Source organism: Cibotium barometz, chromosome 61 (assembly GCF_041138505.1).
Source record: "Cibotium barometz isolate CiBa-2024 chromosome 61, ASM4113850v1, whole genome shotgun sequence".
NCBI lineage: Eukaryota > Viridiplantae > Streptophyta > Polypodiopsida > Cyatheales > Cibotiaceae > Cibotium > Cibotium barometz.
Window position 1 is genome coordinate 15,577,701 of NC_141106.1, and position 16,404 is coordinate 15,594,104.

At 39.6% G+C, this 16,404-nt stretch overlaps 1 protein-coding gene across 1 annotated transcript; it reads left to right on the forward strand.

Moving 5' to 3' along the window:
* Window positions 1–345: 345 nt before the first annotated feature.
* LOC147604591 (zerumbone synthase-like) lies at window positions 346–2,181 on the forward strand. Its single transcript, XM_086794746.1, has 2 exons — window positions 346–450; window positions 1,263–2,181. Exons 1-2 carry the CDS (start codon window positions 386–388, stop codon window positions 2,053–2,055), a joined length of 858 nt encoding a protein of 285 aa, XP_086650872.1. The 5' UTR covers window positions 346–385; the 3' UTR covers window positions 2,056–2,181.
* Window positions 2,182–16,404: the final 14,223 nt, after the last annotated feature.

Here is a 16,404-nt window from a genome sequence, read left to right on the forward strand (position 1 = left end):
ACGTTGGGACTCTCAAGCAACACCTTTATCCATTGAACCCATGACGTTGGGACTCTCAAGCAACACCTTTATCCACTGCACTAACTCGCCGGCGACAATGCTAGGTATTTTCAATTAAATAAAGGAGTAAAAGCATACACATGTGCATGTGCAAGGAAGAGAAAATGTGAAATAAGGCAAACAAACAAATAAATCTCTCTCTCTCTCTCTCTCTCTCTCTCTCTCTCTCTCTCTCGTGGATGTCTTTCTCTCTCTAACTCTAAACGCGTATCTTCTGCCGTCCTTTTGCCGATGAATCCTATAGCCATGGCTCCACCAGAAGCTCTTTATCTGCGAGCACGTTCAAGAGTTCTCTGCTGAGAGTTTATCATAAACCTGATTCTTCATGGATCAGCCTGCAGCCACTACAAGCATTGCGAAGGAGTCTTCCGCCCCCACGACGAGTAAAAGGTACACGCATTGACTTGCTTGATGCTTAGCTTAATCACGCGCTTAAGTATCAATGATTGCGTCTTAGGTGGTCATGCAAGGGCAAATTAGCCTCTGTTAATCACGCGATAAGTATCACTGATTGCGTCTTAGGTGGTCATGCAAGTGGAAATCAGCTTATGTTAATCACGCGATTAAGTATCATAAATGATTTTTATGCATAAACATGTGCATAAAGGATAATTTTTTTATATTAAAAGTGTGATTTTCATCATAAACATGCAAGGGCAAATTAGCCTATGCTAATCACGCGATTAAGTATCACTGATTGCATCTTAGGTGATCATGCAAGGGCAAATTAGCCTCTGTTAATCACGCGATTAAGTATCTCTGATTGCGTCTTAGGTGGTCATGCAAGGGAAAATTAGCCTATGTTAATCACGCGATTAAGTATCCTTCGGTGGTCATGCAAGGGCAGATTAGCCTGTGTTAATCGCGCGATTAATTATCAAGTGATTGCGTCTTAGGTGGTCATGCAAGAGCAAATTAGGCTATGTTAATCACGCCATTAATCATCAAGTGCAACATGATTAAGGATCAATAATTGCGAAGGAGTCTTCCATTGAATTTCTTGATGCTTAGCTTACGTGCTCATGCCGATAGAAAAGGAGCAAATTAGCATACGTTAATCAAGTGCAATAAAAATACGATGTTAAATTTATTTATACTAAAAAACGAGAGTATAATGTTGTGATTAAGGATTCTTCCTAATTCCAGGTTGCTTGGAAAAATAAGAGTATAATGTTGTGAATAAGGATTCTTCTTAATTCCAGGTTGCTTGGAAAAATAGCAATCATCACAGGTGGTGCAAGTGGCATAGGAGAAGCCACGTGTCGCAAATTTGTGAATGAAGGTGCAATAGTTATCATAGCTGATATCCAAGATGAACCTGGAAAAAGAATAATGGAGGAGCTAGCACCAAATTGCTACTACAAACATTGTGATGTCAGCAAGGAGGATGATGTGGCTGCCACTGTGGACTTTGCCATCGAGAAGTTCTGCCAACTAGACATAATGGTCAACAACGCAGGAATCTTGGGTCAACTTGGCCCCATCAGTGGGCAAGACTTGGCAACGTACAACAAGGTTATGGACATCAATGTGAAAGGAGTTTTCCTCGGTTTGAAGCATGCGGCACGTGTCATGGTACCAATGAAAAGGGGTTGTATCATCTCCACTGCTAGTGTGGCGAGTGTGCTAGCTGGACTCGGTAGCCATGTGTACACAGTTTCTAAGCATGCTGTTGTAGGGCTCACCAAGAGTGTGGCCTTTGAGCTTGGACAACATGGAATACGTGTGAATTGTGTGTCACCAAATGGCGTGGCTACACCTTTGCTTATGAGAAGTGCGGAAAAGAACTTTGGCCTTGACAAGGGAACATGTACTCGCCGATTCATGCAAGCTTTCATAGATGACAATTGTAGTAGGCTACAAGGCACAAGCTTGATGGAAGATGATGTGGCCCAAGCATTCATCTACTTGGCTAGTGAGGAGGCCAAGTATGTGAGTGGCCATAACCTTGTTTTAGATGGTGCCTTTACTATTGGGAAAACTATCAAATTGTGATGGAAGATGATGTGGCCCAAGCATTCATCTACTTGGCTAGTGAGGAGGCCAAGTATGTGAGTGGCCATAACCTTGTTTTAGATGGTGCCTTTACTATTGGGAAAACTATCAAATTGTGAGTGTGTCTTTACGCTAGCACATTAGAGGTTATAATTCATTATGTCTTCTTTTTTCATATAAGCAATAACTTGTTAACTTTAAGAAGTGGTAGGGCAAGACTTAGGATAACTGTTTTTATACAAGCAATAACTTGTTAACTTTAAGGAGTGGTAGGGCATCAAAATTGTTAATTATTTAAGTTCCTAGCTAAAGTAAACAATTGTGGAGTATGGTTGTAGATTGAGAATGAATTCACATAGAATTTATTAGGAAAAGAAGTGTTAGGTCCATTAAACTACATCATCGAAAACTAGTTATTTATCTTGAAAATAAATTTCTAGGTGTTTTTTAGTAGACTCATTCTTTTCGAATGAGTCTTTGAAATTTAAGTTGGTTTCAAGCTTGGACAACACACAATACATGTGAATTGTGTGCCACTTCTTCATGTGGCTACACTTTTTCTTATGCAAACTACTATGGGAGAGGCCTTTTGCCTTCATGAGGGTGCATGAAGTCGCAAGTGTGTGCCTTCATAGATGATGACTATAAGAGCTTGCGAGGCACAAGCTTGGTGGAAGATGATGTGGCCCAAGCCATCCTCTACTTGGCTAGTGGGGACTCCAAGTATGTGTGTAGCCATAATCTATTGTGGATGGTGCCTTTACTATTGAAAAGAACTACCAAATTGTGAGTCTATCTGCTTTAGCTAGCATATTAAGGCTATAACTCACTGTGCTTTCTTTTTTAGATGTACAAGTAGTAACTTGCTAGCTTTAAGACATGACAATCTTAAAACTTGAAATTTATGTAAGTTTCTAGTTAAAGTAAACATTTGTCGAGTATTCTTACAAATTAAGACTGTATTCACATTAAATCTATTAAAAGAGAAGAGTTAGGTCCATGAAGTTACATGTTTTTTTATGTAGAAGTATTCAATCAAGTGTCTTACCTTGCCAAATATCCTTAATTCCTGATGTTGGGTTGACTATCTCTAAGTCCATGTTGTCTCTTCATTGTCCCACCAAAAACCTCCTTGATTAAGGGAACTTTTAATTCACTTTCTAAGCAAAGGAGATTTGAGGTGAACCAATGGGAAGGGGGGTGGAGTGCACATTTTACCCACTTGGTGGAATCCTCGTACTTATATTCTCTAGAAGTTATGATAGTTATTCATAGGTTTATCTCCCTATGTCAAGGTAGCCAGTCATAGACTAGTCCCCCCCACTTTTTCCACCACCCTCTACTTTATAGGTAGGCTTAGATCCCCCCCCTTCCCCCTTTACTTTTTAATTGTCCTTTTCTCCCTAGTTCTTCATAGTTGTTACCCTCCATCTGCCTCCCATTTCCACTTTTTAGATATCACGACCAAAAACTAACCCCAAATTTAAAAGAAAACCCTCCTAAATAGGTGTTTTTTCTTTCCAAAGCCTCTCCTATGCTAACCTATTATTAAAAAAACATTTCTCAAGCTTTCTTCTCTCCTCCTTAGCTTGCAAAGTAGCTACACTATCATTCTCTCATCATTCTCTACATTTGTAAGCTCTCATATGAATTTTTCAAGTTTCATATCCTTTCTATATCTTCAAAAGTCTCTCCCATATTCCATTTTATTTGCATTAACATAAATCTCTACTCTCTTATAGAAGAACACTTTCATATTAGCATGGCCTCAAGGAAGAAAGGAAAAGACTCCATTACAGAGCCTAGCTTGTACAACACTAATGATAACAATGATGAGTCCACCAGATTGAACAGAGTTTCAAGAAGAATGCTTAGGTGTTTATGCAACCAAGCTCTACAAGTCACAGAGTTTGTGAAAGAGGTAATTTAGACCTCCATTGGAAGGGTAAGGTGCTTGGTTTTAAGAAAGCCAAAGATCATGGTGTAGTAGCGAGAGTTCAACATGTTTATATGTACTATGACATGTGCTTTCATCCACAAAATAAAAGAAATAGGTTTCCTACGAATTGTAAGTTTTCACACCCTTGATTTTGATAACTAGTGCAGAAACTTTTAATTTTGTACTTCCAAGGTCTGAAAGATTGTATATTTTTTATATAGTTATTTTTCCATCAAACATAGTAGGGGAACAACCAATTAAGAGCTAGCACATTTGAAGCCTTTCATGCTACGGTATGTGACACATTATTCACTTTAGAGTCCCCTTTCACACTTTTTTTTTTCTTCACACACATCTACATAATGCCATCTAGAGATAACAAATATGGTAGGATCGACCAACTCCCTATACCTCCTAGGAAGTGTAGACTGGCCAGTGTAGATAGTGATAGCCGTTTTTTCGACTATCGACATTACCACAGGGAGCGATCTCGGCCAAGGAAAATCACATAAACTCTTTGTCATAAATACCTTTTCACTGTAAATAGACGTGTGTGCGTTAGGGACTTTACCCATATCTTCTATATATTTTTATATTATTAAAAAAAAGTTTTTGCTACCTACTTATCAAAAATAAATAAAATTATTACGGCCCATTTTGTGTAAATATTTCATTTCATATAAGGGCCTAAATATGGGGATCTCTATTTTCTCTAATTATGTAACTACTTCATTAGGTGTGTGTATTACAAAACCTAAGTATATTTTTATTTATGTATTTATTATTATTATTATTATTATTCATAATACTTTTGGACCATCATTGTACATATGCTTCAACTTCACCATGCATAAGTAAATCCTATGCCCTCACATTTCTACCCACACCGTGTAAAAAGCCAAAAAAAATAAAAAAATCTACTATCTAAATCACTTTTTCCCTTAGACTATTTCATCTTTTATTCTCTCATCTACCCTAAAATAATAAGGGTCTCCCTCCCTTTTGACTTCCATAGTATAGTATTTTTGTTTTTCATATATCAATTATTTTTGTATATTTTATTTTAGTATTTTTATTCACAATTAGATCTTTTTGTTTATTTTATTAACCATATTATCATGATATGTTGACTAGTTAAAGTACTAGCTTGTTTTTTTATTATTATGTAAACCCTTCTATAAAATGGAAAAGATCTTCTCCATGCAAGTGTCCACATACACTTGAGTCTCTAAGGTCAGGATATGATGTATTGGGGGGTCTCACTCTTGGAGCTATCAAGAAATTCCACCAATGGGGACCCACACAAAGATTTTGAAAATTCAGAAAATACATGATTCTGCTGAATTTTTTGCGCCCACCTCCACTCCGAATTTGGACTGGTCACCAAAAGACAAAAGTAACCTCATGAGCTCAGGAATATGCTTAAATGTTTTGAGAGTTTTTGGAGCTAATGGCGGTGAGATATGAAGTTTTTATTGGACCCTAGTAGTCTGCCCACTTTTTGGCAGGGTACACCTAGTATCTTCTCACCTCCCTTACACATTCATCACCTACAAACTTACTCATTCCTTTCTCCCTCCATCAAACCTGCAAACTTCATGTCCTCTCTCACCCTCTCCACCTTTTCCCTCTCCTTCCATCTCCATTTGCTCTCATATCTACTCTACACCCATACCTCATCTCCATTTCTCTCCCTACTACTCCCATATTACTAAATTATTTTCCCAATCTCAAAAAATACAAAAAAATTCAGCATGAATGTATCATATTAACCTCTACAAATATGGGGTTTCCATCTACAAAAACCCCCATGTTCTTCACCTCAATCAACTTTTGTGGCGTCGAATGCAAGAAGGAGACCGGCAGGTTAACTTAAAGATCTGCACATGGGTGAGTCCAAGCTTCTTCGAGCTTTCAACCACACAAAGGATCTTTCCAAATCTTTACTCCTCTCACTCAACCTCTCAGCCCTTCTCACCCATTTTTACATTATTGTACTACTAACCTTTTATAGTGATTACTAACTACTAACCACTAAACATATGTAAATAAGCATCCACTAGACTACTTTTTGAGTAGGCATTACTAGAAGTTATTTGCTCAAAACTCTACATCACACTCTCCTCTCACCTTCAATAATTCTTTCACCTTGAGCCCACATCCATGAGACTCAAGGGATAAGAAGAGGCCCACTCTCATTTCAAAATAAAATACATAATCTATGATTTCTCATAATAAAATTGATTAGGCTTAATCCTAATTGAGGCTTCTCAAACCTATAAATAGATCCCCTCCATTCCTTGTGGAGAGGAGGATTACACACATTGTACACCACTCCCAACTCTAGTGTGTAAGGAGATAGTGAATTTGTGAGCTCTCTCTATACATCGATACCTTTGATTACATAGAGAAGCTTGAAGCTGCCATACTCCCTATCATAATTGTATCTTGCCCTTGTTGCATAAATAAGATTAGTAGCTTGGGTGCAATTGTGTACAAAGTCTTGGAATCCTACATCTCCAAAGTTGATTTAGCAAAGCGGTCCGATGTTTGATTTAAGGTAAATTCGATCCTTGTATTTTGTGGTGTGATTTTATGCTTGGCAGCTTGAGGGCCTGTTTTTTATTTATTGCCTTTCAATCCATAGTAAGAGGGTCGTATGGTGAGAGGGCTCCCGTCACCTTAAGACCATGTGTATACCAACAACAAAATCAAGCTTATATTGTCTCTCTAAGTTCTTCTCCAAGTTTGGTGTGCATCTATTTGTGTTATGCTAGTCTCCTACACACACAATATCATATGTTATGAGTGTTTGTTGAGGGTGTGTGTGCCTTTTGATTGATGTATATGGTTAGCTTGTGTTGATTGGCTACAAGAAAATACCTTTGGTATCCTAGTTCACACACATAACTAGGTGGTGCCCCTTTTCTTGTTGAGTGTGTGGTTTTGGGGTTCTTATGTTTGTGTTGCGTTGTGCCCCAAGCCCATTGAGCAACACGGGAGCCTTGAGGAGTGCTTAGAGGCCGCTCTTCTTGTTGCCCGTCCCCGGACTGCCTCAATTTTGGTGCCCCCACTGAGGACCGAGCAGTTTTTGAATGGGTATTTAAGGTACATCAATCTCTAACACATAAATTTCCTTGTGTGCTTGTTGGGTATCATATTTTAAGAAGGAAAGTTGGTACTTTTGTGTGATCTTTCATGAATAATCCACCTCCTCCTAATCCTCTTGGGATTCAACCAGTTTCATTGGGTGCGCTCCATTAGAGTAAATGTTTGCATTGATAGAAAAATTTTCTACCAACAACGCATGGTTCTTCTTTTTGGTCCACAAAGAGTAAGAGAGGTTTTAGCATCACCTAATCCTGTCATACTTCCCATTGTAGATTACACCATTTCCTTTGATGTGCATATTTTCATCTTGTTTTAGCTTAGTTTTATGAATCAAGAAGACTTATACCGTAGGCTAATTTCTTATGCTAGGCAAGAAATACACATAGTTGTTGGTAGTAAGTTAAATTTCAGCGTGTCATTCGTTGTATGTTTGGACCTAGGCAAGTAGCAGCCATTAATACCTCAGTTAATCCATTTATTTTACCTTTGATTCGTTATGACATAAGCTTTGACGTCTACATTTTCATTCTACTTTGAAAAAAAAAGAGTGACAGAGAAAGAGAGTGAAGGAAGACCTTTGTGCAATTATATTTGTGCTTCTTCTTCTTAAGCATGGATACCACTAGGCAAATGAGTGGATACCACTAGGCAAATGAGTGGATACCACTAGGCCAATGAGTGGCTACCCCATATTTGTGCTTCTTGTTTTTAAGCATGGATACCACTAGGCAAATGAGTGGCTACCCCTTATTCTTTGGAGAGCCCGGTGAGGATGCCGAGTTGTTCTTATCAAACTTTAGAATGGCACTCCACATGAAGAGAGTGGTAGGAGACCAAGAGTGCTTAGACATGTTTGAGTTGGTCCTACAAAGAGATGCTTCCACTTGGTTTCAATCTCTACCTGCACATGCACAAGTAGATTACAAAGGGTTCATACAACTTTTTAGAGACAATTACTTCACTCCTTTGAGCACACAAAAGCTATGGCAAGAAATAGTTGCTCATAAGCAAAAGGATCTAGAGGACTACTTAAGTTATAAGCAAGAATTCTTACGTCTTTGGACTCTTTGGTTGCGTAGTCTTCCTAACCCTAGAGATGGTGCAGAATTCTTGAAGAAGGAGAGATTTATTGCAGGGATGTACCGATCACTAAAATTGAAGGTAGAGTTAGGAGTGCCCACAACATTTGATGTTGCTAAGGCTAGGGCTACCAAGAAACTCTGAAAGATGAGGTGTATGCTAGGGGGGGGCTATTTCTTTGATGATTCAAAGCCTAGGGAAGAGGTACAGTCTTGCACTCGTAGGGAATTACCTGAGGTCACAGTCGAGGTGATAGAAAAGTTAAATGAGTCTTTAAATAACTTGTCTATCACTTTGCACAAGCTCTAGAACAGAAGGGCCAAGCCAAAAGGGTTGAAGAACGAGAGCCACGACCTAGGCAACTCTTGCAATGTTGGAATTGTGGAGAGTCAGGGCATGGGATGTATAATTGTCCTTGGCGTCGTGGGGAGCCAGGGAAGCCTTACATGAATTATCCAGTGATGAATGCAGGTGAAGGCACTAGTCAACAACAACCGATGATTTTGCAAAGGCCCAATGCAACAAGACCACCTCCACGAGGAGTGGAAGGAATGCCGCCCTTGCTGGACCACCCAAATGTACATGTGGTAGAGGTAACAAAGGCCAAGGAGGTAGACATTGAAGTAAATGGTATCAAATGAGGGCGTGGAAAAAAGAAGGAAAAGGAGGGTTTGGCATCACAAAGTGACCATGGACGAGGAAAGAAAGTGAAGGAAAACAAGGAAGTCAAGAGGAGACGACATCGTATAAACCTCCAAGATTTTCCCCTTGGACATGGTATGGCTCCATACAACCTTTTGGAAGACATGAGAGGTAAGGGTCCTGATATCTCATGGCCTCAATTTCTAGCCTTATGTCCACAAGTTAGGAGAGAATTAACAAAGGCCGTGAGCACTAGGAGAAAAATAGAAGAGAATGTGCCTGTTGTAAAAATTTCAAAAGCCGAGATGGATGAGGACATTACACCTATTTTAGATTGCTACATCAAGGAAGGCTAGTTAAGAAGGCTCTATTAGATGGGGGTGCACAAATTTGCATTATGGCAGAGGACCTTATGCAAAGACTAGGCATGCATATTCATGAAACACCTGAAATTAAGGTTAAAATCGGCAAACAATAGCAAAGCAAAGTGTCTTGGGATTTGTAAGAATGTTTCTGTGGAAGTTTTTGGCATTATGAAGGTTGTTGATTTTTATGTTATGTCTACCAAGGGAAGTGGTTATCCATTTATCTTAGGTAGACCATGGCTAATGAGAATGCGAGCTTTGCAGGATTGGGAAAATGGAAAGTTAATTTGCAGGAATGAAAATCATAAGAAGATTATCTTTGACATGATGGAGCAACGACGAGAGGAGATAAATGAAGAATCTTCTCAAGGTGAAAGAGAGGAGGATTGGACCGATGACACCTCAGAGGAAGAAAGCAGCAGTAGCACTATGGAAGAGGAGTCTTCCATTGAAGTCATGGGGGTAAGATTCAGAGCAAAAGACAAAGAGACACCCTGTCAAGGTTTGGAGGAGGTAGGCTCTCAAGAAGACCAAATTGTGCATGATGAAGAAATGTTTGATGCTATGCTCTCAAAAAAGCTTACATCGGAGGAAGGAGAGGAGTTTAAATGTGTACTAAGGAAAATTCGTAGGTTTTTGCTAAATATTACACAGATGTGCGTGGTGTAGAGGCCATTCAACACAAGATCGAGCTAAAGCTAGAAGCCAAACATAAGACACAAAAGCTACAAAGACTAGGAGTCATCAAGGAGCAGGCACTACTCAAAGAGGTGAGGAAGCTTCTAGCAGCGGGGTTCATATATCCTGTAGAAAATTCAGAATGGGTCTCTCCCGTCGTCGTGGTCTCTCCCAAGAAGAACGGCAAATGGAGGGTGTGTGTGGACTATCGTCCACTCAACGAGGCGACAAAAAGGGACCACTTTCCTCTCCTATTACAAGATAAGATCCTAAATGAGGTAGCAGGTCATGAGAAGTATACGATATGTGATGGCTACTGTGGTTACTTTCAAATTGGGATTGCATTGGAGGATCAATTGAAAACAACCTTCATCACTCCTTGGGGTTGTTATACTTTCAGAGTCATGCCATTTGGTTTAACCAATGCTCCAGCAACATTTCAACGTTTCATGAACATGGTGTTTCAAGCATTCTTTGGGAAATCCATTAGAGTGTTCATAGATGATTTTTGCATCTATAGCTCTAAGTCATTGCATGTGCAGAGGGTGGAAGAAGGCTTGAAGAAACTCTACGACATGGGGGGCCAACTCAATCCCGACAAATGTCATATCGGTGAGGATGAAGTAATCTTGCTTGGTCATAAGGTTTCTTCCAAAGGCATTGAGGTGGATCCTACAAAGGCAAAGGCTCTTATCGATCGACCATCTCCAAAGAGTCTTAAGGAGGCCATCTCATTCATTCAGAAGGTGAAGTACATGTCACACTTCATTCACTTAGCGTCAGAGTTACTTCACCCCTTGCAAAAATTGACTCAACAAGTAGAGTTTGCATGGTCTAATGAGCTTGAGGAGTACTTTTGTAACATTAAAGTCATTTTGTCAGAGCTACCAACACTCATGCCTCCTTGTTGGGAGTACACTTTCTTCGTTAGCTCTAGTGTTGGAAAGGAAACGGTGGGTGCAGTTTTGTTACAGCAAGATCCCAACATTACTAGGATGCGGCCCATCTACTTTGTTAGTAGAGTCATGAATTTCTTGGAGAAAGGCTACACGGAAGCGGAACTCATGATGCTTGCTCTCATCTTTGTGGTGAGAAAATTTAGATCCTACTTGTTACCAAAACCTTTTGTAATTCTCACTGTAGAAAATTTGTTTCCTTGGGTGTCTTCTCAAATGACTCTCAGCGCTAGAATCACAAAGTGGGTTATGGAATTGCAAGAATTTCAATACTCTTTCAAGGTAGAAGATAGTGTGCGTGCACAATTGGCAGGGATTCTCACTTATAGAGTGCATGAAAAGGAGATTAAGGTGCCTGAAGTAAAGACCCTACCATTGCCACCACCCAAAACTATACCTAATGCATTCACCTTGTTTTTTGATGGAGCTTTTAGAAAAGCCACAGGTAAAGCAGGGGGAGGGCTGGTGCTGCTCAACCCAAGTTGAGAGGTGGTTTTATGAAGGAGGTGGTTATGAAGGAGAAGGTCAAATTGCCAAGTTCTACTAGCAACAATGAAGCAGAGTACGTCATACTACTTCATAGATTGAAGGTGTGCATCAATCAAGGGATACAACGTCTCCTGGTAAAAGGGGATGCACTTCTTATTGTAAGGCAAATTTTAGGCATTTGGGCATGCAAGAATGAAAGATTAAGGCAAAAGGTTCATGCTATCCGTAGGTTGTTTAATCAATTTAAGGAGGTGCAATTGTATCATATTCCTAGGAAACAAAATGAGGATGCTGATCTACTTGCACAACAAGCTGTTGCATGTGTTAAGAAGGAAATGCAAGTAGTCTTGGATGCAGTGGCTATTAAGCAAAAGTAGTCTTGGATGCAGGCTATTAAGCAAAAGTAGTCTTGGATGCAGTGGCTATTAAGCAACCACGGTACCAAGGAATGGAGACACTGGCTCCCATAGTAGTGAGCTACATCTTGGAAGGTGAATTCCCACAAGACTTCACAAAGGCACAAAAGAGGAGGCTCATGAAGAGGTCCAGTTCTTTCTTGTTCTTAGAAGGTGCCCTCTACCAAAGAGGAAAAGATCAAGTGTGCAGAAGAGTACCAACAACCAAGGAGATTCCAGCCATTTTAGAAGGTTTGCATGAACAAGCATTTGGTGGCCATTTTGCTCAAGAAGTAATTGTGAAAAAGATTTTGCTTGCTGGGTATGTTTGGCCAAGCTTACATGTGGATGTCCAACATTGGTGTAGGAGCTATCATAACTGCCAAGTCAATGGTAATAAGAGGTTGCTACATGGTCCACGACGCCAATTAGTCATTCCAAGTGGTCCATTTGAAAAATGGGGCATTGATGTTATGGGTCCACTACCTAGAACTAAAAATGGAAAATTGTACATCTTAGTGGCCATAGACTACATGACTAGGTGGGTGGATGCTCAAATTGTGGCAAGGGTGAATGAAAAGACTGTAAGCAAATTGTTTACACTCATATATATTGCACATTTGGCACACCCTTGGAGATTGTTTCTAACAATGGTCCAGGTTTTAGAAAAGGTTTGCACTGAAGTTTGTGAAGAGCTTCATATTTCACATCGTCATAGCACACCCTGCTCTGCCCAATCAAATGGGTTAGTAGAGAAGGCTAATGGTGTCATTGCATGAATCATAAGGAAGATGGAGAACAGGAAAAAGCTTTGGGACGAGTTCCTTGATGGAGCACTCTAGGCATACCAAAGTACCTACCGAGAAGCAACCGGGTTTATGCCCTTTCACTTGGTTATGGTCAAGAAGCATTGCAGCCTATTGAGCTCAACATTCCAACAATGCGGCTACATGGAAAAGGTGGACTAGGAGATTGTAAGCAGCGGAGAAGTTCAATGCAACTTTGAAAGACAAGGGCATCAAAGAAGGAGATCTTGTGCTAAAGTATGACAATCGACTTAATAACCAATTTGATGCCAAGTTTGAAACTAGATGGCACGGACCATACATTGTCAAGAAGGTTTTCAACTCTAGCTATTATCAGCTCACGGATTTGGATGGCAAAGAACATTCTAAGAAGGTTAATGGCTACAGACTCAAGCCATACTTGAGTCGCATTCTACCAACAGAGACTTACAAAAGCAACCACAAAAAGGAGATAAAAGGGCATGTAAGTTCTGTGGTGTTTGAGTGATGTCTGTGGTGCAAAACACGAGGAACATCCTATGCCCTCACATTTCTACCCACACCGTGTAGAAAGCCAAAGAAATAAAAAATCTACTACCTAAATCACTTTTTCCCTTAGACTATTTCATCTTTTATTCTCTCATCTACCCTAAAATAATGAGGGTCTCCCTAGGGCCCTTTTGACTTCCATAGTAGAGTATTTTTGTTTTTCATATATCAATTATTTTTGTATATTTTATTTTAGTATTTTTATTCACAATTAGATCTTTTTGTTTATTATATTAACCATATTATCATGATATGTTGACTAGTTAAAGTACTAGCTTGTTTTTTTTTTATTATGTAAATCCTTCTATAAAATGGAAAAGATCTCCTACATGCAAGTGTCCACATACAGTTGAGTCTCTAAGGTCATGATATGATGTATTATGTATTGGGGGGGCTCACTCTTAGGGCTCACTCTTGGGGGGGCTCACTCTTGGAGCTATCAAGAAATTCCACCAATGGGGATCCACACAAAGATTTTGAAAATTCAGAAAATACATGATTCTGCTGAATTTTTTGCGCCCACCTCCACTCCGAATTTGGACTGGTACCAAAAGACAAAAGTTACCTCATGAGCTCACGAATATGCTCAAAGTTTTTGAGAATTTTTGGAGCTAATGGCGGTGAGATATGAAGTTTTTATTGGACCCCAGTAGTCTGCCCACTTTTTGGTGGCAAGGTACACCTAGTATCTTCTCACCTCCCTTACACATTCATCACCTACACACTTACTCATTCCTTTCTCACTCCATCAAACCTGCAAACTCTATGTCCTCTCTCACCCTCTCCACCTTTGCCCTCTCCTTCCATCTCCATTTGCTCTCATATCCTACTCTACACCCATACCTCATCTCCATTTCTCTCCCTACTACTCCCATATTACTAAATTATTTCCCCAATCTCAAAAAATACATAAAAATTCAGCATGAATATATCATATCAACCTCTACAAATATCGGGTTTCCATCTACAAAAACCCCTATGTTCTTCACATCAATCAACTTTTGTGGCGTCGAATGTAAGAAGGAGATCGGCGGTTAACTTAAAGATCTACACATGGGTGAGTCCAAGCTTCTTCGAGCTTTCAACCACACAAAGGATCTTTCCAAATCTTTACTCCTCTTACTCAACCTCTCAGCCCTTCTCACCCATTTGTACATTATTGTACTACTAACCTTTTATAATGATTACTAACTACTAACCACTAAACATATATAAATAAGCACCCACTCTACTACTTTTTGAGTAGGCATTACATGCTCAAACCTCTACATCACACTCTCCTCTCACCTTCAATAATTCTCTCACCTTGAGCCCACATCCATGAGACTCAAGGGATAAGAAGAGGCCCACTCTCATTTCCAAATAAAAAAATCCATAATCTATGATTTCTCATAATAAAATTGATTAGGCTTAATCCTAATTGAGGCTTCTCAAACCTATAAATAGAGCCCCTCCATTCCTTGTGGAGAGGGGGATTACACACATTGTACACCACTCCCAACTCTAGTGTGTAAGGAGATAGTGAATTTGTGAGCTCTCTCTATACATCAATACCTTTGATTGCATAGAGAAGCTTGAATCTAGTTTTGTCATTGTAAGGGCTTGAGTGATGCCATACTCCCTATCATAATTGTATCTTGCCCTTGTTGCATAAATAAGATTAGTAGCTTGGGTGCAATTGTGTACAAAGTTTTAGACTCCTACATCTCCAAAGTTGATTTAGCAAAGCGGTCCGATGTTTGATTTAAGGTAAATTCGATCCTTGTATTTTGTGGTGTGATTTTATGCTTGGCGGCTTGAGGACCTGTTTTTGATTTGTTGCCTTTCAATCCATGGTAAGAGGGTCGTATGGTGAGAGGACTCCCGTAACCTTAAGACCATGTGTATACCGACAACAAAATCAAGCTTATATTGTCTCTCTAAGTTCTTCTCCAAGTTTGGTGTGCATCTATTTGTGTTATGCAAGTCTCCTACACACACAATATCATATGTTATGAGTGTTTGTTGAGGGTGTGTGTGCCTTTTGATTGATGTTTATGGTTAGCTTGTGTTGATTGGCTATAAGGAAAGATCTTTGGTGTCCTAGTTCACACACATAACTAGGTGATGCCCCTTTTCTTGTTGAGTGTGTGGTTTTGGGGTTCTTATGTTTGTGTTGCATTGTGCCTCAAGCCCATTGAGCAACACGGGAGCCTTGAGGAGTGCTTAGAGGCTGCTCTACTTGTTGCCCGTCGTGGACTGCCTCAATTTTGTTGCCCCCACTAAGGACCGAGTAGTTTTTGAATGGGTATTTAAGGTACATCAATCGCTTTAACACATAAATTTCCTTGTGTGCTTGTTGGGTATCATATTTGAAGAAGGAAAGTTGGTACTTTTGTGTGATCTTTCATGAATAATCCACCTCCTCCTAATCCTCTTGGGATTCAATTCAACCAGTTTCATTGGGTGTGCTCCATTAGAGTGAATGTTTTCATTGATAGAAAAGTTTTCTACCAACAACGCATGGTTCTTCTTTTTGGTCTAGAAAGAGTAAGAGGTTTTAGCATCACCTAATCTTGTCATACTTCCCATTGTAGATTACACCATTTCCTTTGATGTGCATATTTTCATCTTGTTTTAGCTTAGTTTTATGAATCAAGAAGACTTATACCGTAGGCTAATTTCTTATGCTAGGCAAGAAATACACATAGTTGTTGGTAGTAGTTGCAATTTCAGCGTGTCATTCGTCGTATGTTTGGACCTAGGCAAGTAGCAGCCATTTATGCCTCAATTAATCCATTTATTTTGCCTTTGATTCGTTATGACATAAGCTTTGACGTCTACATTTTCATTCTACTTTGAAAAAAAAAGAGTGTGAGAGAGAAAGAGAGTGAAGGAAGACCTTTGTGCAATTATATTTGTGCTTCTTCTTCTTAAGCATGGATACCACTAGGCAAATGAGTGGCTACCCCTTATTCTTTGGAGAGCCCGGTGAGGATGCCGAGTTGTTCTTATCAAACTTTAGAATGGCACTCCACATAAAGAAGAGAGTGGTAGGAGACCAAGAGTGCTTAGACATGTTTGAGTTGGTCCTACGAAGAGATGCTTCCACTTGGTTTCAATCTCTACCTGCACATGCACGAGTAGATTACAAGACGGTCATACAACCTTTTAGAGACAATTACTTCACTCCTTTGAACACACAAAAGCTATGGCAAGAAATAGTTGCTCATAAGCAAAAGGATTTAGAGGACTACTTGAGTTATAAGCAAGAATTCTTACGTCTTTGGACTCTTTGGTTGCGTAGTCTTCCTAACCCTGGAGATAGTGCAGAATTCTTGAAGAAGGAGAGATTTATTGCAGGGATGTACCCATCACTAA

Excerpts from the sequence above, each read along its gene's own strand:
- LOC147604591 (XM_086794746.1), top strand. The coding sequence starts at position 386 with ATGGATCAGCCTGCAGCCACTACAAGCATTGCGAAGGAGTCTTCCGCC. Across the intron at positions 451-1,262 it reads GCCCCCACGACGAGTAAAAG|GTTGCTTGGAAAAATAGCAA; the intron begins GTACACGCATTG and ends TCTTAATTCCAG.